The sequence below is a fragment of the Giraffa tippelskirchi genome, chromosome 3 (assembly GCF_054371585.1).
Source record: "Giraffa tippelskirchi isolate mGirTip1 chromosome 3, T2T-mGirTip1v1.2.pri, whole genome shotgun sequence".
Taxonomy (NCBI): Eukaryota; Metazoa; Chordata; class Mammalia; order Artiodactyla; family Giraffidae; genus Giraffa; species Giraffa tippelskirchi.
The window spans coordinates 188,328,562-188,342,771 of record NC_137277.1 but is presented as its reverse complement, the minus strand read 5'-3'; the positions used below and the strand labels follow the sequence as shown (position 1 = coordinate 188,342,771).

The window sequence follows — 14,210 nt, the reverse complement described above, 5'->3', positions numbered from 1 at the left end:
AGAGCCTGCTGCAGCGCCCCCCGCCCCCCTCACCGGGCGGTGCCAGAGCAAAGCTTCTCTCTAATGCTGCCCCTTGTCTTCATTAAGACTCAAGCTGAAGATACAAAACAAAAAATTTTGAGAGCCAAAGTCCTTCGGCTGGAGAGGCTGCCTGGCCTCTCTCCCCACCCCACCCCGACCCTGGCACAAATCCCTCTAGAAGAACCCCTGGTCACACCTCCTCTAGGCTCCGGTTTGCACAGAAATTGTCAGCTCTGGGCCAGGCATGGCGACAGATGCTGGGAGGTGGCCCAGCTCCTGCCCTCCAGTGCACCTACGGTCTAGTGGGGGAGGCTGACATTTGAAACAAATATTCCACAAACAAAAATCCCATAAATAAAAGAGTATTAACAAACCAAAGGAACAGATGTATTGAACAGCTGGCCAGGATACCTCACCCAGCCCAGGCAGGGGACCAGGGGGCAGTCAAGGCAGGCTTCCTGAGAGTGAGAGAAGGTAAGGTTGGGAAGTTCATCAGGTAAAGGAGAGAAGGGCAAGGAGGCCCGTGCAGACTGTGCAAAGGCCCTGTGGCATGTTGCAAGAGCAGAAGGATCATCCGAGTGGCCAGAACATAAGGACTTGAATCTCTTCCCTGTAGGAAATACCCACCAAAGGTTTTAAGGAGTCATTGTTTGAATCTACCCACACAATTCCTTCAAGACCTCCTGAGCCCCTGAGGACAGGATGTCTGTCTGGTTCATCACTCAGCACCAGTGGAAGGGATGGTTGGCAAACGAAAGCAAAGCCGGCACACTGGACAAAGCCCTCGCCTTTCAAAGGAAAACTCTGTACTCGACAACCCGAGGAAATGCATTTTATTTGTTTCAAGTCCACACGGTAAGGAGAGCTGGGCTACTCAGGTGGCGCTGGTTGCAACAGAGGAAACTGTGGTCTGTAATGAAGACACTGAGGTATCTGCACACGTGGGTCAGAAACCTGGCCTTGTTTGTACCATGTGATCCATAAGTGCTGTGTGAAAGGATGTTAAAGCACTGTGGGGACGCTCCTGACACCCTATCCACACAGATAACTTGTGCGACAAAACCCGTCCCTCACAGAGGTCAGACCAGTTAGCTGGGCTTCATAAATATGCGCGACTCCGGTGTGGTAATCCTGGGCCCCATATCACCAAACCCCTCTCCTTGCCAGGGAAATAGGAGGCTGAGGCTTATGAGGGAACAGGGCTTTGTCCAGGGAGGAGATGGCTTCTGGTAGTAAGGGCTGTAACATGAGTCCGTTCCCACTCATATTCAGTAGGAAACCATCGCTGTGGTTCCAGTGAAACAAGCCCCTGAAGAACAGCTTCCTCCTATCTCTTGTGACAAGAGTGACAAGGCCCCAACCAAGACCCTTTCCTGAGCTGGAGGTTGTAAACTGGGAACACCAGGCCTGAACTTCTGAGGCTCCTCATTCTTTTCTTCCGTTGGGGCTGCTTGTTTTTCCAAGAAACAGAAGTGTATTACTTTCAAGGCACTACGCAGTCACATCCTATCCCCAGAGAGGGGAGAAGGCAGCCCCTAGACTCATGACTAGGCCTCTGCCTCAGGAGTAGAATTTCATCCACGGTGAACTTGCTCCCTAATTTGGGAGATTCATGTCTGTCTGTCAAGTTTACTTATAAAGGGGGATATCTAGAGCTGTCGATCACCGCAGGGTCATTTCCCTGGATGAACCCCCCGTGCCAGCCGAGGCCAAGTGTCCTCTGGCAGGGCCCACATCGGTTCTGCCTTTAGACGGTTCTTCCCTGACCCTCACCCCCAGTGGGGCTGGCCTAGTGACGTGGTCCCTGACAGATGCCCATTAAGGGAAATGCCACCATGGCGGGGAGGCACACTTCCCAGGCAGCCAGCAAACCCAAACCCAGTGTGGCCTGCAGGATGAGTGGATCAGGGCCCTGGTCACCCCCGTAAGCCTGTAGCTCACTGCTGGCCCCTCGGAATCAAATGGCCAAAGGAAGTGAGCCTGGGTTGGCAGGGTGTCTTGGTGATTTTCAGAGGGTGTACGGAAAGGGATGAGTCTGTGACATGCCTTCTATGTGAGCATGAAGCCCAACTCTGTGGTTCTGAGCAGACAAACCAGCCTTCCTAATCTGAGGTTCACTGGGATCCTCTGCCCCGTCAGCCCGCTCTCACCGCTTTCTACACAAAGGTGTCCACCTGGACTCTGGTTGACTTGGCTCCTCTCTGCAGCCTCTTATCCCCCCCTTCAGGACTCAAGGGCGGACTCCTCTCACCTCAAAGGACGTGGGAAACAGGCCGTGCTCTGTCAGCCTGGATGTCGCCCCCAAGCTCCAACACGTTGTCCCTGCTTCTCTCACAGAGAGGGTGACTTGGCCCCACACCTTTGCCCAAAGTGAAAACCCTCTCCCGCCTGCCCTGACACCTCTCTCTCACGCCTCTGGCTGCCTTGGTCCAGAGCTCTCTGGGGATGCCCAGTCAGGGCCCCAAGGCCTGGCCTCCTTGGGAGAGGGCCCCACCTACACTGGAACAACCTTCTGCCCACCTTGGAAAGCTCCCCACCCAGGAGTGAGGTGGGGCCAGAGAAGACAAGCAGCAAGTCACCCGGCAAGTTCATGGAAGCCTGGAGCTTGAGCGGTCCGCCGCGCTTGCGATCCTGACGGCCCATGTCCTGGGGAGTAGCCCCTGGCGATCCCCACTCTCAGGGCTCCCCGCACAGGCAGGGAAGTGATGGAAGACTGGTCCCAGGGGCAGTGACTGGATGGAACTGGTGCCCAGCAGGGTGGAAGAGGCCACAGCCGCGCGGCCCACTGAGGCCCAGGAGCCAGGGTACGGCAGGGCCTGCTGGCGTGGGGCCCAGCCTCCTAGCCCAGACCCTGCAGCTCTGCCTCGGACTTGGCGTGGCCAAGGGGCCGGAGCGTCCGAGGAGGCCGGCCCTCGGGCCCGCAGTCCTGCTCCTCGTAGCCGGGGTTCAGGCGGCCCATGTCGAGGGAGCAGAAGAGGCTCCGTTCCGTTCCCGCGTGGTGCTCCACCAGGGCCTCCAGGCTGGGGAACTCGGCCGGCAGGTGCTGGGGAGGGGTCAGGGCAGGGACTTCAGCTCCAGGCCCTCTTTGCCCACAGATCACACCTCCAAGTACCCCACCACCCTGGATCCTGCCTCACTTTAGAGGAGTTCAGAGAGGACACTGTTCTGCTCCCAACAGAACCACACCCTTTTCACTCCCTTTTTCTCCCCTGGGGCCTGGACAAGACCAAGGCACTTAGCATGCAAATAAGGCCGCGCATTTAAAAAGCCACGCATGTCCACCCCAGTCCCTGTGATCAGGCGAGGACTCCAGACCTAGAGGCTGTGTGAACTTAAACGCAAGCCTCTACCCTCTCTGAGTCAGTTTCCTCCTCTGCTAAAAGACGAGTTAGGGTGTGGGAAAGCATGACTTTTAAAAGCTGTGATTGATGTAAAAATGCAAGGCGGGACCCTAGCCCAAGATTCCTCTGTGCGTCTGTGTGTTAAATCGCTTCAGTCGTGTCCGACTCTTTAAGACCCTATGGCCTGTTGCCCGCCCGGCTCCTCCGTCCATGAAATTCTCCAGGCAAGAATACTGGAGTGGGTTGCCATCTCCTCCTCCAGGGGGATCTTCCCGACCCAGGGGTGGAACCTGCATCTCCTCTATCTCCTGCATTAACAGGCAGGTTCTTTACTACCAGCACCACCTAGGAAGCCCACGACTCTACTTGAAATACCCTACCCTGGTGAGAGGGGGGCCTTAGAGTGGAGCCCGCAGAGTAGAAGTGGGGCCAGAGCCGGAAGGACCAATGACTGAAGAGCTGGATGGAGCGTTAAGTAGGGGCTGGGACTGGAGAGAAGGGGGCGGGGCTTGAAGGCGAGGGGCGGGGCCAAGAGCCCTCTCACCTCCACGCAGTAGCGGCCCACTTGGTTCCGGAAGACTTGGTGGGGCACGACGCCGCACTGTGTTCTCACCGACAGGCACCACTGGCCACTGGCGCCCGGCTCGGGCCACAGCAGGAAGGCCCCGAGCACGTCTCTCCGCAGCAGGGCGAGGGCGCTGGGCCTGGGAGGGCCGAGGCCAGAGGCTGAGGGCGGGGCCCAGCCTCAGTCTGCTGAATGGCTTAACACACCCACAGCGTCGGAAACACAGTGCCTGCCCAGAGTATGCCTTCCACGAAAGGACGCTTTCTGACTGCCTCTCAGAAAGGTTTCCAAGGGCTACCCTGTTGACCCACTAGAGAGTTTTAAAGAGCGGGCATTTAGGAAGGCCGTACCCTGTGACAGGCTTCACCTGAATAACCTTATTTGATCCCTTCCACAGCCCTGCATTGAAAGTCTTCTTGTTTTATTTTAGTTTTTTATCTTTTGGCTGCACCGCACAGCATGTGGGATCCTAGTTCCCGCACCAGGGATAGAATCCACGCCCCCTGCACCGGCGGGGCGGAAGTCTTAACCACTGGACCACCAGGGAATCCCCGAAGGTCCTTTTATTATCCCCATTTTACAGAAAACTGAGGCCCAGGGTGGGGAAGTCTCTGACCTAAGGTCGGAGAGCCCTCTGTTCAAGGGCAGGGCTGCACATCTCGGGGCCCCGGGAGAGCTCACAGCCTAGTTCCCCGCACCTCCCAAAGGGCTGGGCACCACTCCTACCTGGAGATGCCAGCAAAGGCCCAGATGTTTTCCGTCAGGCTGCCCTCGCTCTCCACCAGGCACGAGGGGCTCCCGGGCCCCCGGGGCCAGGCCTCCCACGCGGCAGGAACTAGAGCGATCAAAGGGAGGGAGGTCGATCAAAGGGAGGGAGGTCGTCTTCTCCCGGGCTCATTTCCGTTTCACCCCCACAGACTTCGGCACCCCCCGGGCTTGTCTCTTTACCAAGCCCCTCGCTCTCCGCCCAATCTGCACACATCCTGCTTCCCCAAAGACACAGGCACATCCAGGCACACCCCTACGCACACCCACTCGCCAGTTACATCAGCAGCTACGCCCGCGCCTCGGCCAACAGCACCTGGGCGCTCAGACCCGAACGCATCCTCGGGCGCGGAGGCCTCGCACTTACAGCCCGCAGACCCCGCCGCTCAGGCCCACCCTCGCCCACTCACGCCGGTGCAGGCGTGCCCGGCAACTCACGGGCCTCACGGGCGGACAGCTGCAGCTGCGTCTCATAGGTGCAGGCGCGGTAGGCCCCGGAACGGAGCACCTTGCTGCGGATGGCCTTCTTGCGCACCAGCGTGGGCGAGCAGTACGGGTTCCCCAGGCGCGCGTGGCGGGCGCCCCCGCGGCTCCCCGACTCCAGCAGCTCCTTCTAGAGAGGGCCCCGCAGGGGCGCCCAGACTCAGGCCGGCACAGCCATAGCCCCTCCCACGGAAATCCGGCACCCGCCCCCCTCGACCTCCAAACCCTCGCCCGGGTCCCCCAGTCCCCTGCCCACTCCCTGGCTGGGGTGCTGCGTACCCCGCTGCCCCCAGTCCCCTCTGCCGGCAGCCGCCGGAAGGAGACCAGCGCGTTAACATTCTGTGAGAGCTGATCCCGGCCGAAGGGTTCCCGTACTAGGCCAGGGGGACCCCCAGGGCCAGACAGGGGCTTCAGGGGCAAGTCCCCCACAGGCCCCGGGCAGGGCTCGGGCCGCGCCCGCTCCTCCGGGTGCTGCAGAAGGTAAGCGAGCTGGAAGGAGCGGCAGAGCAGCAGGTGAAGGATCTGGACCTGGGGAGGGAGAGGGAGGTGCGCTCAGCTGGGGGGGTCCTGGGGGGGGTCCCTGGGCATCAACCCACGGGCCAGAGGTGCCTGCAGCCCCCTGGCTTGAGGTGCTCTTCTCTATTCTTCCTGAGAAAACGAATACTTATCCCTCAAAACCTCACCACCATGCAGCCTCCCCTCCCACCTTCCTTGATTCATTTAACAAACAGGGAGCACCTACCTTGTTCCAGGCATCATGCTTGGAGCTGGGAACACATGGGCTAAAGTACAGCTAGCCCTCAGTTACTAACCCCACCTACTGTATCATCTTAGGGGAATGGCTGAGAGTCCAGGCCCTGAAGTCGCAGGACCTGGGATCTCATCCTGGCTCCGTCACATAGGAACTGCTGGGTGACCCCTGAGTACAACTTGGCATCTCTGTGCCCCTTTAATGACATGGACCACAGGAAACCTCCCCCAGGGGAGGCCCAGCACTCTGAGACCTACACATTCGATCCATCACACACACATCATCCAGCCCCGACATGGAACTGTGAGCTCCAAAAGTTCAAGGGTCACATCTCGGCCAGCGGTCACCCCAGTAGCCACACAGGGGTGACGGCAGAGGCCTGCCGCCTGGAACCAAGCCCAGGCTCTGCTGCCCAAACGGCCGGCTGCTGCGGCTCCACTATTAACAGCGGTCACACTGGCTTTGACTTTTAGGATCCACCCATCCATCCACTCTCCCCACGGGGCCAAGCAACAGAAGAGTTCAAGACCTGGACCCAGCCTCTGCGCTCAAAGAATTCCAGTGACTGCAGTGAGGGACAGATATGGCAGAGTGCGGGTCAGGTCACAGGATGGCAGAAGGTGAGGTGGTCTGGAGGATTCAAGGGGGGCTGAGCCTCAAAGGGCAAGCTGGAATTTGCCACGATGAGGAGGGGGAGGGGCATGGAGGCAGAAAGAACAGCAAGGGCAAAGGCCTGGCAGTGTGACCCTCCCAGCCTGGTGCCCATCTCCCAGCCCGGGGCGTGCTGAGTCCACTGACTCACTTTAGGGGGTTCCTCCGAGGGCAGAGCCACAGAAGAAGCCAGGGTGGCGAAGTGTGCAGGCTGGGGGGCGGGGGTGCTCAGGCCAGCTCGCTGAGCCAGCCACAACCTCGGTCTCCGGGACCCATGCAGATGCACAGCACACCCCCCTCCCCAGCCCCAGTGCTGGGCCCCCTGCCCTGGGCCCCAGGTACCTCTCCAGGCTGGCTGCCCACAAAGAGGTGGCAGAAGAGCTTGCTGGCCGGGCTCCTGGGGTTTCGGGCCATGAAGGCAAACTGGCAGTCGGCCGGGCACCAGGTGGCATAGAGGATGCGCCTCAGGGCGTGAGCCATTAGGAGCACCTGGGAGGAAGCAGGCCCGCGGACTCCATCAGTCCCACCACGTGGCCTGCAGATACCAGCCAGCGCGCGCAGCCTTGCGGGTGCCACGCCCTGGCTGGCGGCCTGCCAGATCTGCCCTCCAGCCTGGGTGCCCAGCTGGGGGCCCACCCAGCTCCTGGGATGAAGAACTCTGCCCTCCTTCCAGGCCTGCCCAAACCACGCTTCCCATGGGCACCCTCATCCTTTACACAGACCCTGAGCTCAGGGCCCCTGCCCTGGGCTGCCAACCAGCTGACCGGGGTGGTCGTGCCAAGCATGGAGCTGAGGGCAGAGCGTTCACGGCCTGCAGGGTCACAGGCAGCGGTGGCCAGCCCTGGGCTTGCACTCCTGATCTCTGGAGTCAGGTGACCAGGGTTCGAATCTGGGCTATGTCACTCACTCTCCGGTACCTTGGGCGGCTGAGTACAGCTCTCTGAGCCCTTGCTGGATCAGTGTTAAGGAGGGACAGGACCCCTCCGATGGGGCCACTGGAGGGGGTCAGTGAGGCCTCGTGCAGATGGCACAGGTCCTGACCCCAGGGCCCCCACCGTGCCAGCTCTGGACACGTTGGCACCACATCTCAGGTGAGTGGCGCCAAGTCGTGGGGCACACAGCCTGGCACATGGCTAGAGTTCATTCTTTTTTGGCTGGTTTTTCACAGAGAGGAGGATGGGAGACCAAACGGGCTCCCAGCCGGCCTCCAGCCTGCCTGGCCCTATTCCCGTCATGAGAGGCTGCCCACAGCCCCCTGGCCAAGTCTGGGGACCAGCCGAGACCTCATGGGGTTGGCTGGGCCTGACGCTCAGGCTAGGAGCTGGTCCCTGGAGATTCTAGGGCTGGAGGCAGGGGGTGGGGTGAGGAGAAACTGTCGTCCGACCTGCCGTGGCGGGAGGGCCCTTGGAGAGAGGACGTCCAAAGGCCCAGGGCAGGCTGAGAAACCCGGGAGGCTTCAGGGCTGGGCGGAGGCATGTCCCCAGGGAGGAGGACACTTCTGGGGTCCTCACCTGCGCCCCCGGGCTCCTACCTCGCCCTCCCCGCTGTAGATCTTGAGGCCCTGAAGGCTGAATTTCAGGATGACCGCCCGGCGTCGGGGACAGTCCTGGGTGGGAGAGAGTGGGTGGGGGGCGTCGTCACTGCCTGGGCCCTGCCCACCCTGGCCTCTGACCCCTGGGCTGGTCAGCCAGCTACCCTCCTGCAGCTGCCAGGGGACAGAGCCTTGGACGGGAGCCCCCGGGGACTGGTGCGGCGTGCATGGCTCCTGGCAGACCAACCCCTTGCTCCGTGATGGCCACTTCCCACATCTCCCACTTGTGGGACCCAGGTCATGACTACCCAGGGGAAGGGAGCCCCAGGGCATGAGGAATGTGGCTCCAGGAGCCCGCGTGTGGTCCCAAGGGGGCCCACCTCCCAGAATGGCTTTGGTCCTGCCCTTCCCTGGATCTCACTTTCTCGGTCTTTCTGAATAGGGGGCTGGGGTGGACCCGAGGGGCTCAGAGGTCATTCCCAGCCCGACACTCCAGGGCTCTGAGCTCAGCGGGGAAGTGCCCCCTGCCCCAGCCCCCTACCTTCAGTGCCCACAGCTGCTGCTGGACCAGCCACACGCTCTCCTGGGGGTCCAGGTCGTCCACGGGGAAGGAGCCCACGTACTGCTTGGGGGCAAGGGTTGGGGGTTGGGGGGCGGGGGAGTCAGGCCCCTGGCCCCATCCCCCTCTCCACGTGACCCTCCTCACACACTCTGCGCTGCTGGGGAGGCTGGTGGGTGGCAGAGGGCATCCCCGGGGGCCAGGCTCCACCCCCCGAGGCCCCATGGCCTCATTGGCGCGCACACTCCAGAGCCCGGGCCACCGGCAGCGGCCCTTGGCCAGCTGCTCCTCCCCACCTCCAGGGCCAGCGCCACCGCCGCACTCCCATCACCGGCCCCCATCACAGCCCTGCCCCCGGGGGCCAATCCCACCCACCTGGGCAAACTTGGTGATGCACCGGGGCCGCTGAGGGGCAGGGCCGCAGTCGGAGGCCCTCCGGCCCCCGGCCCCCGCCTTCTGCATGGCCCCCAGGGCGGCTGGCTTCGCACTCCGACAGAGACGAGGCTGCAAAGGGCAGGGTGAGGAGGGCTGGTGCCCAGCCTAGGAGCACCCATCAGAGGCTCCCCTCCGTGCGCTGGCATCCAGCAAGCCCTGCCTGAGCGCCTGCTGTGTGTGCCAGGCAGCGTCCTGGGCGCTAGGACACAGGCAACACACACCCCGCGCAAAATGACAAACTCCCCGCCTGCCCTTGTGCAGCCAACATTCAATTAAGCCATCAGTAAGATATGAATATGCCAGATGGTGATAAGGGGCTTTCCTGGTGGCTCAGCTGGCCCAATGCGGGAGACCTGGGTTGGGACGATCCCCTGGAGAAGGGCAAGGCTACCCGCTCCAGTATTCTTGCCTGGAGAATCCCATGGACAGGGGAACCCGCTAAAATCCATGGGGTCACAAAGAGTCGGACAGAACTGAGCGACTAACACAGACAATGATAAAGCAGAGAGGAGGCCATGAAGGGCAGGCTGGGGGGGTGGGGCAGTGATCCCGGCCGAGAAGGCCTCGCTGAGGCGTGGGGTTGGAGGAAGGGGGAGCGGACGTGTAGCCAGCTTGTGCAGAGTGCCAGGGGAGGGGGACCCTGGGAGGTACCCCCCAAGAGGAGGCACGTGACAGCAGCTTGAACAGGGTCTGCGAAGGCCCCGAGCAGCTGGGCAGCTGGGGCCCCGAGGCAGAACTTACCAGAGCAGCACCAGGGGCGGGGTCAGCCTGAAACGTCACACGAGGGGACTGAGGCGCTGCCCACAGAGCCACAGCAGGCGCCAGGGCAGGACGCCCGGAGTCCACGGGGCAGCAGTGGCCCCTGAACGGAGGGGCCAAGGCTGCCTCACTGGACCCTGGCTCCTTCCTCCCAGCCTGACCCCAGCCCCTGCCCAAAGCCCCCACCCCAACCAGAGCCGCTACTGGTGCTGAGTCAGAAGGGAGGAAGGGTGGACCACCGGGCAGACCCAGCCCAGCCTGGGCTCTGGTCTTTCCCAGATCTCCCGGACCCCTCAGTGGAGGAGAGGAGGGATGCTGCCTTCCAGACTGTCCTCAGGGGTAGGGAGGGCGCGTCCTTCCCCCTCAAAGCTCAGGGCACAGCTGATGTTCAGTGAACATGGTATGAACGCATCATGCCACGGCGGAGCCTGCACGTGGCAACTGGAGAGGCTGACGCCCAGCCACGGAGAGCCGGCTCTCGGGAATGAAGACCCAGCGCGGCCACAACAGAAATGAAAAAACAACAGCAACAACAACATCAAATGCATCACAAAGCAGAACGACTGAATGCCTCTGCCTCAGTCCCAGGATTCAGCTCCCTCCGGCTTCCCCAGGGCCAATTTAGCCACCCGCGTCCGTCCCCCATCTTGGAGGGCTCCGTCTTACCAGGCTGCTTGTAAATCACTGCATCTAGGATCAGAGAGACCCGGGTCCAAATCCTGTGTGATTTTGCATAAGCTGCTTCACCTCTCTGAGCCCCCATTTCCCCAACCCCAAATGTGGGATAACGTGCGGCACTGGTGAGAACTGAATGGAGGCACAGAACCGAGCGCGATGCCCTCCAGGTTCAGAGCTGGGACCAGCAAGGATGGCCTCATGGGGAATGTGGTCATTGTTGTTCAGTTGCCCCGTCGTGTCCGACTCTTTGCGACCCCATGGACTGCAGCACGCCAGGCCTCCCTGTCCTTCACCATCTCCCAGAGTTTGCCCAAATTCATGTCCATCGAGTCGGTGATGCCATCCAACCATCTCATCCTCTGTCGCCCCCTTCTCCTGCCTTCAGTCTTTCCCAGCATCAGGGTCTTTTCCAGTGAGTCGGCTCTCCGTGGCGGGGGGCCAAAGTACGGGGGAATGGGGGAGCCACTCAGGAGGGGAACTTAGGGGACAGTGAGGTCTGATTACTGAGTGCCCTCCTTGTACCAGGCCACACCTGAGAGGAGACCACCCGGCCCGGGAGGGCAGGTGTGCCTGGGGGCCACAATTCCTGTCAAGAGAAAGCAGGGATCAGGCAAGGTACTGGGCAGGAGATGGGTGCACCCCAGGTATGCTCTAGCGCCTGCAGGAGTCCTGGACAAGGGGGGTTTGGGAGGCCGCCAAGAGCCCGGGAATGGCCCCTACCTCCGCCTGCCCCTGACCGTCAGCCCCAGGCTCAGGCCAGCTGCGGGCACTAGCAGCATGAATGGGCACTAGTGAGCCCTTAGAGGGAGGCTGCCCGGTTCCGGGAGGGCTTCCTGGTTCCACCCCCTGCTCTCCTGGGCCCTCTCACTTTTCTTCACATTTTGATCCTAATTATGTTTCACGTCACGACCATTCCCTACTGTCATTTTACATTCAAATACAGCGAGGTTAGGGTGTAACTGGCACAGAAGCTATGTGGCCCTGGTTCCAGGTATGGAGATGGGGCTCCCAGGGAACTTGACCTTCAACACATCCTGGGCTGGGATGCCTGGTGCCTGCAGGCAGGGGTAGGGGGGAACAGAGGAGGCAGAGACCAGAACCCATACCAAATGGGGCAAAAGGGAGAGAGGCAAGGAACAGCGGATGAAAAGCATGAGCCACCTGGATGGCAGATTAAAGAGCAGAGACATCACTCTGCCGACAAAAGGCCGTCCAGTCAAGGCTCTGGCTTTTCCAGTGGTCATGTATGGGTGTGAGAGCTGGACTATGAAGAAAGCTGAGCGCCGAAGAATTAATGCTCTTGAACTGTGGTGTTGGAGAGGACTCTTGAGAGTCCCTTGGACTGCAAGGAGACCCAACCAGTCCATCCTAAAAGAAATTAACCCTGAATATTCATTAGAGGGACTGATGCAGAAGCTGAAACTCCAATACTTTGGCTACCTGATAGGGAGAGCTGATTCATTAGAAAAGACCCTCATGCTGGAAAAGATTGAAGGTGGTAGGAGAAGGGGACGACAGAGGATGAGATGGTTGGATAGCATCACTGACTCTATGGACATGAGTTTGAGTAAGCTCTGGGAGTTGGTGAAGGACAGGGAAGCCTGGCGTTGCTGCAGTTCATGGGGTCGCAAAGAGTCAGACACGGCTGAGCGACTGAAGAAGTGGGAACAGAGGAGAAGAAAGACAATAGAAAGAGAAATAAGGGAGAGATGGGAGGAGGGAGAGGTGAGGAGCAGGGAGCAGGTCTCACTCAGAGGGTGAGGGTGGACGACGCCGGGGCTGTGGCCCCTCCCACAGCCAGGACAGCTGCAAACAGCCTCCTCCCCCACATCCAGAGCGGCAGCTTTCTTGGGGACACCCCGGGGTGCAGGCTGTGGGGGTGCAGGGGGAGACCGAGCCACTGGCTCTCTTATGGATCCCACTCCAACCCACATTACCTGATCCTTCTTGCCCCAACCTTGGAAAACTGGAAGTTTCTCCCTCCTAAGCCCAAGGGGTACAGTACCTTTCAGCCTCAGACTGCCCAGGGGACCAGGGAGGGGAGAGGCTCACCCAAACCCTGGAAACAGACCCACTGACCTATTCCAGGCACAGACATCCACGGATCCCTTTGATCAGATCTGTTTTTCTTAGGTTTTGCACAGGAGCCTGGCTCTGGGCCAGAACCATTCTAAGGGGACACACTTGGAACAAGGCTGGGGTCCTTCTCTTGCTCCTCTGACGTTTTCCAGGTAGCCGCTTAGAGACTGGGCACCGGATGGATTGCCTACCTCGAGGGGCAAGGATGGGGGCCTCTGCCGCGCTGTACTGCAGCCAAGTGGTGTCCTAAGGAGGGCCCACCTTCCAGCATCACGGGAGACCCCTCAGCCTGCAGACGCGGTGCTTAGCAAATGGTGGCTCAGAGGGTGGAATCACCTGCCCAAAGTCACACAGCAAAAGGGGAGCTGGGAACCCATCATGGATCTGTAGGGCTCTTTCCCTGTCCCTGCCCCCCCACCCCCACCATGGCAGTGCCCGCCCCCAAGAAAGCACGTGTCCACCTCCTGAGTTTGGTGGGTCCCAGCCTACCCAGGGGCAGGTGAGGCAAGGCAACAGCAGTGGTGCTGGGGGTGGATGTGATCAGCTGCTTTCTCCCACCGCCTGCCTCCCCGGCCAGACTGTCCGGGACTGCCAGAGGCACTCCAGTCTCGCCACATTGTCTTTGGCTCCGCAGCACAGAAGAGCCCCCCTACCCCCAGGACAACCCCCCGCCCCCTTGCCAGCCCTGCCTGCCCTGGTGGGAGAGACTAAGGTCAAGACCGTGGACGGTGGGGTCCCCACGAGGTTGGCTGATGTAACCAACATCAGCCTCCGTGTCCTCAACCAGAGAGTGGGCTTAATGATAGCAGCTGCCTTCTGGAGTTGTTCATCTATCTGTTCCTTCTGAGAATATTTCCAAGCGCTATGTTCCAGGTGAACAAAACAAAGTCCCAGCCCCCAGCAAGCTGGGCTGAGGAGGGGCGGGGGTGGATACTGGAAATCAACAACATTTCAGGGGGGCTGAAGCGACTTGGAGGAAAATACGGCAGAGTGAAGAGGACCTGAGATGTGCGTGCGTCTGTGTCGGGGCGGGGGGTGGGGGGGTGCCATCAAATACAGGCTCGTCTCTCCGCGCAGACGACATGAAGAGGAAAGTGCTGTTTTCAGGGTTAAAGTGGGGCCGAAACCAGATGTGCGGCGGTACAGAGCGCTCCGCAGCGTGGGGAATTATCCCTATCACTTTAATTCCCAGGGAGCGCTTGTCAGGGTCCCCGGCCGACCCCGGAGGGAAGAAAGTCTTTCCCACCCCCCGCCCCTCGATAGAGGGGCGAGCGAGGCAGGACGCTAGCCAAGGAGATGATGGAAGTAATGGACGGTGATGGTGGAAGTGACAGATGATGACGGTGGTGGGCGAAAGGGACAGACAGGCGTCTCCCCATCCGACGAGCGCCCCCCTACCCAGCCACCCACGCACCCCAATCTCCACGCCCCGGCACCGAGTCCCGCTCCCGCCGATCCGCCAGTCCCAGCGCTCGCCCGGCTCCCCGGATGCTCACTCACCGCGGGCCCGGAGTCCTGTCCCTGCCGCCGGGCGCTCGAACCTGCGAGCCTGCACCGCGCGCCCCTCCCCTGCCTCTCCGACTCCCCGCGCA

At 60.8% G+C, this 14,210-nt stretch overlaps 1 protein-coding gene across 2 annotated transcripts; it reads right to left on the bottom strand.

Annotated features, from left to right (window-relative positions):
* Positions 1-839: 839 nt before the first annotated feature.
* On the bottom strand, positions 840-14,210 carry SH2D5 (SH2 domain containing 5). 2 transcript variants are annotated; one of them, XM_081574772.1, is made up of 10 exons: positions 14,119-14,210; positions 9,043-9,171; positions 8,650-8,730; positions 8,109-8,183; positions 6,920-7,066; positions 5,455-5,703; positions 5,131-5,305; positions 4,654-4,762; positions 3,907-4,066; positions 840-3,064 (listed from the first exon to the last, which is right to left on the bottom strand). In XM_081574772.1, exons 2-10 carry the CDS (start codon positions 9,127-9,129, stop codon positions 2,861-2,863), a joined length of 1,287 nt encoding a protein of 428 aa, XP_081430898.1. In that variant the 5' UTR covers positions 9,130-9,171; positions 14,119-14,210; the 3' UTR covers positions 840-2,860. The 2 variants fall into 2 exon arrangements, with proteins under 2 accessions (XP_081430898.1, XP_081430899.1); XM_081574773.1 differs by having other exon boundaries at positions 8,089-8,183; positions 14,119-14,168.

Coding starts and splice junctions, on each gene's coding strand:
- SH2D5 (XM_081574772.1), bottom strand. CDS start 9,129: ATGCAGAAGGCGGGGGCCGGGGGCCGGAGGGCCTCCGACTGCGGCCCT. Junction 8,184..8,649: donor AGCAGCTGTGGGCACTGAAG/GTAGGGGGCTGG, acceptor TCTCCCACCCAG/GACTGTCCCCGACGCCGGGC. Junction 7,067..8,108: donor TCTACAGCGGGGAGGGCGAG/GTAGGAGCCCGG, acceptor GCTTCCTCCCAG/GTGCTCCTAATGGCTCACGC.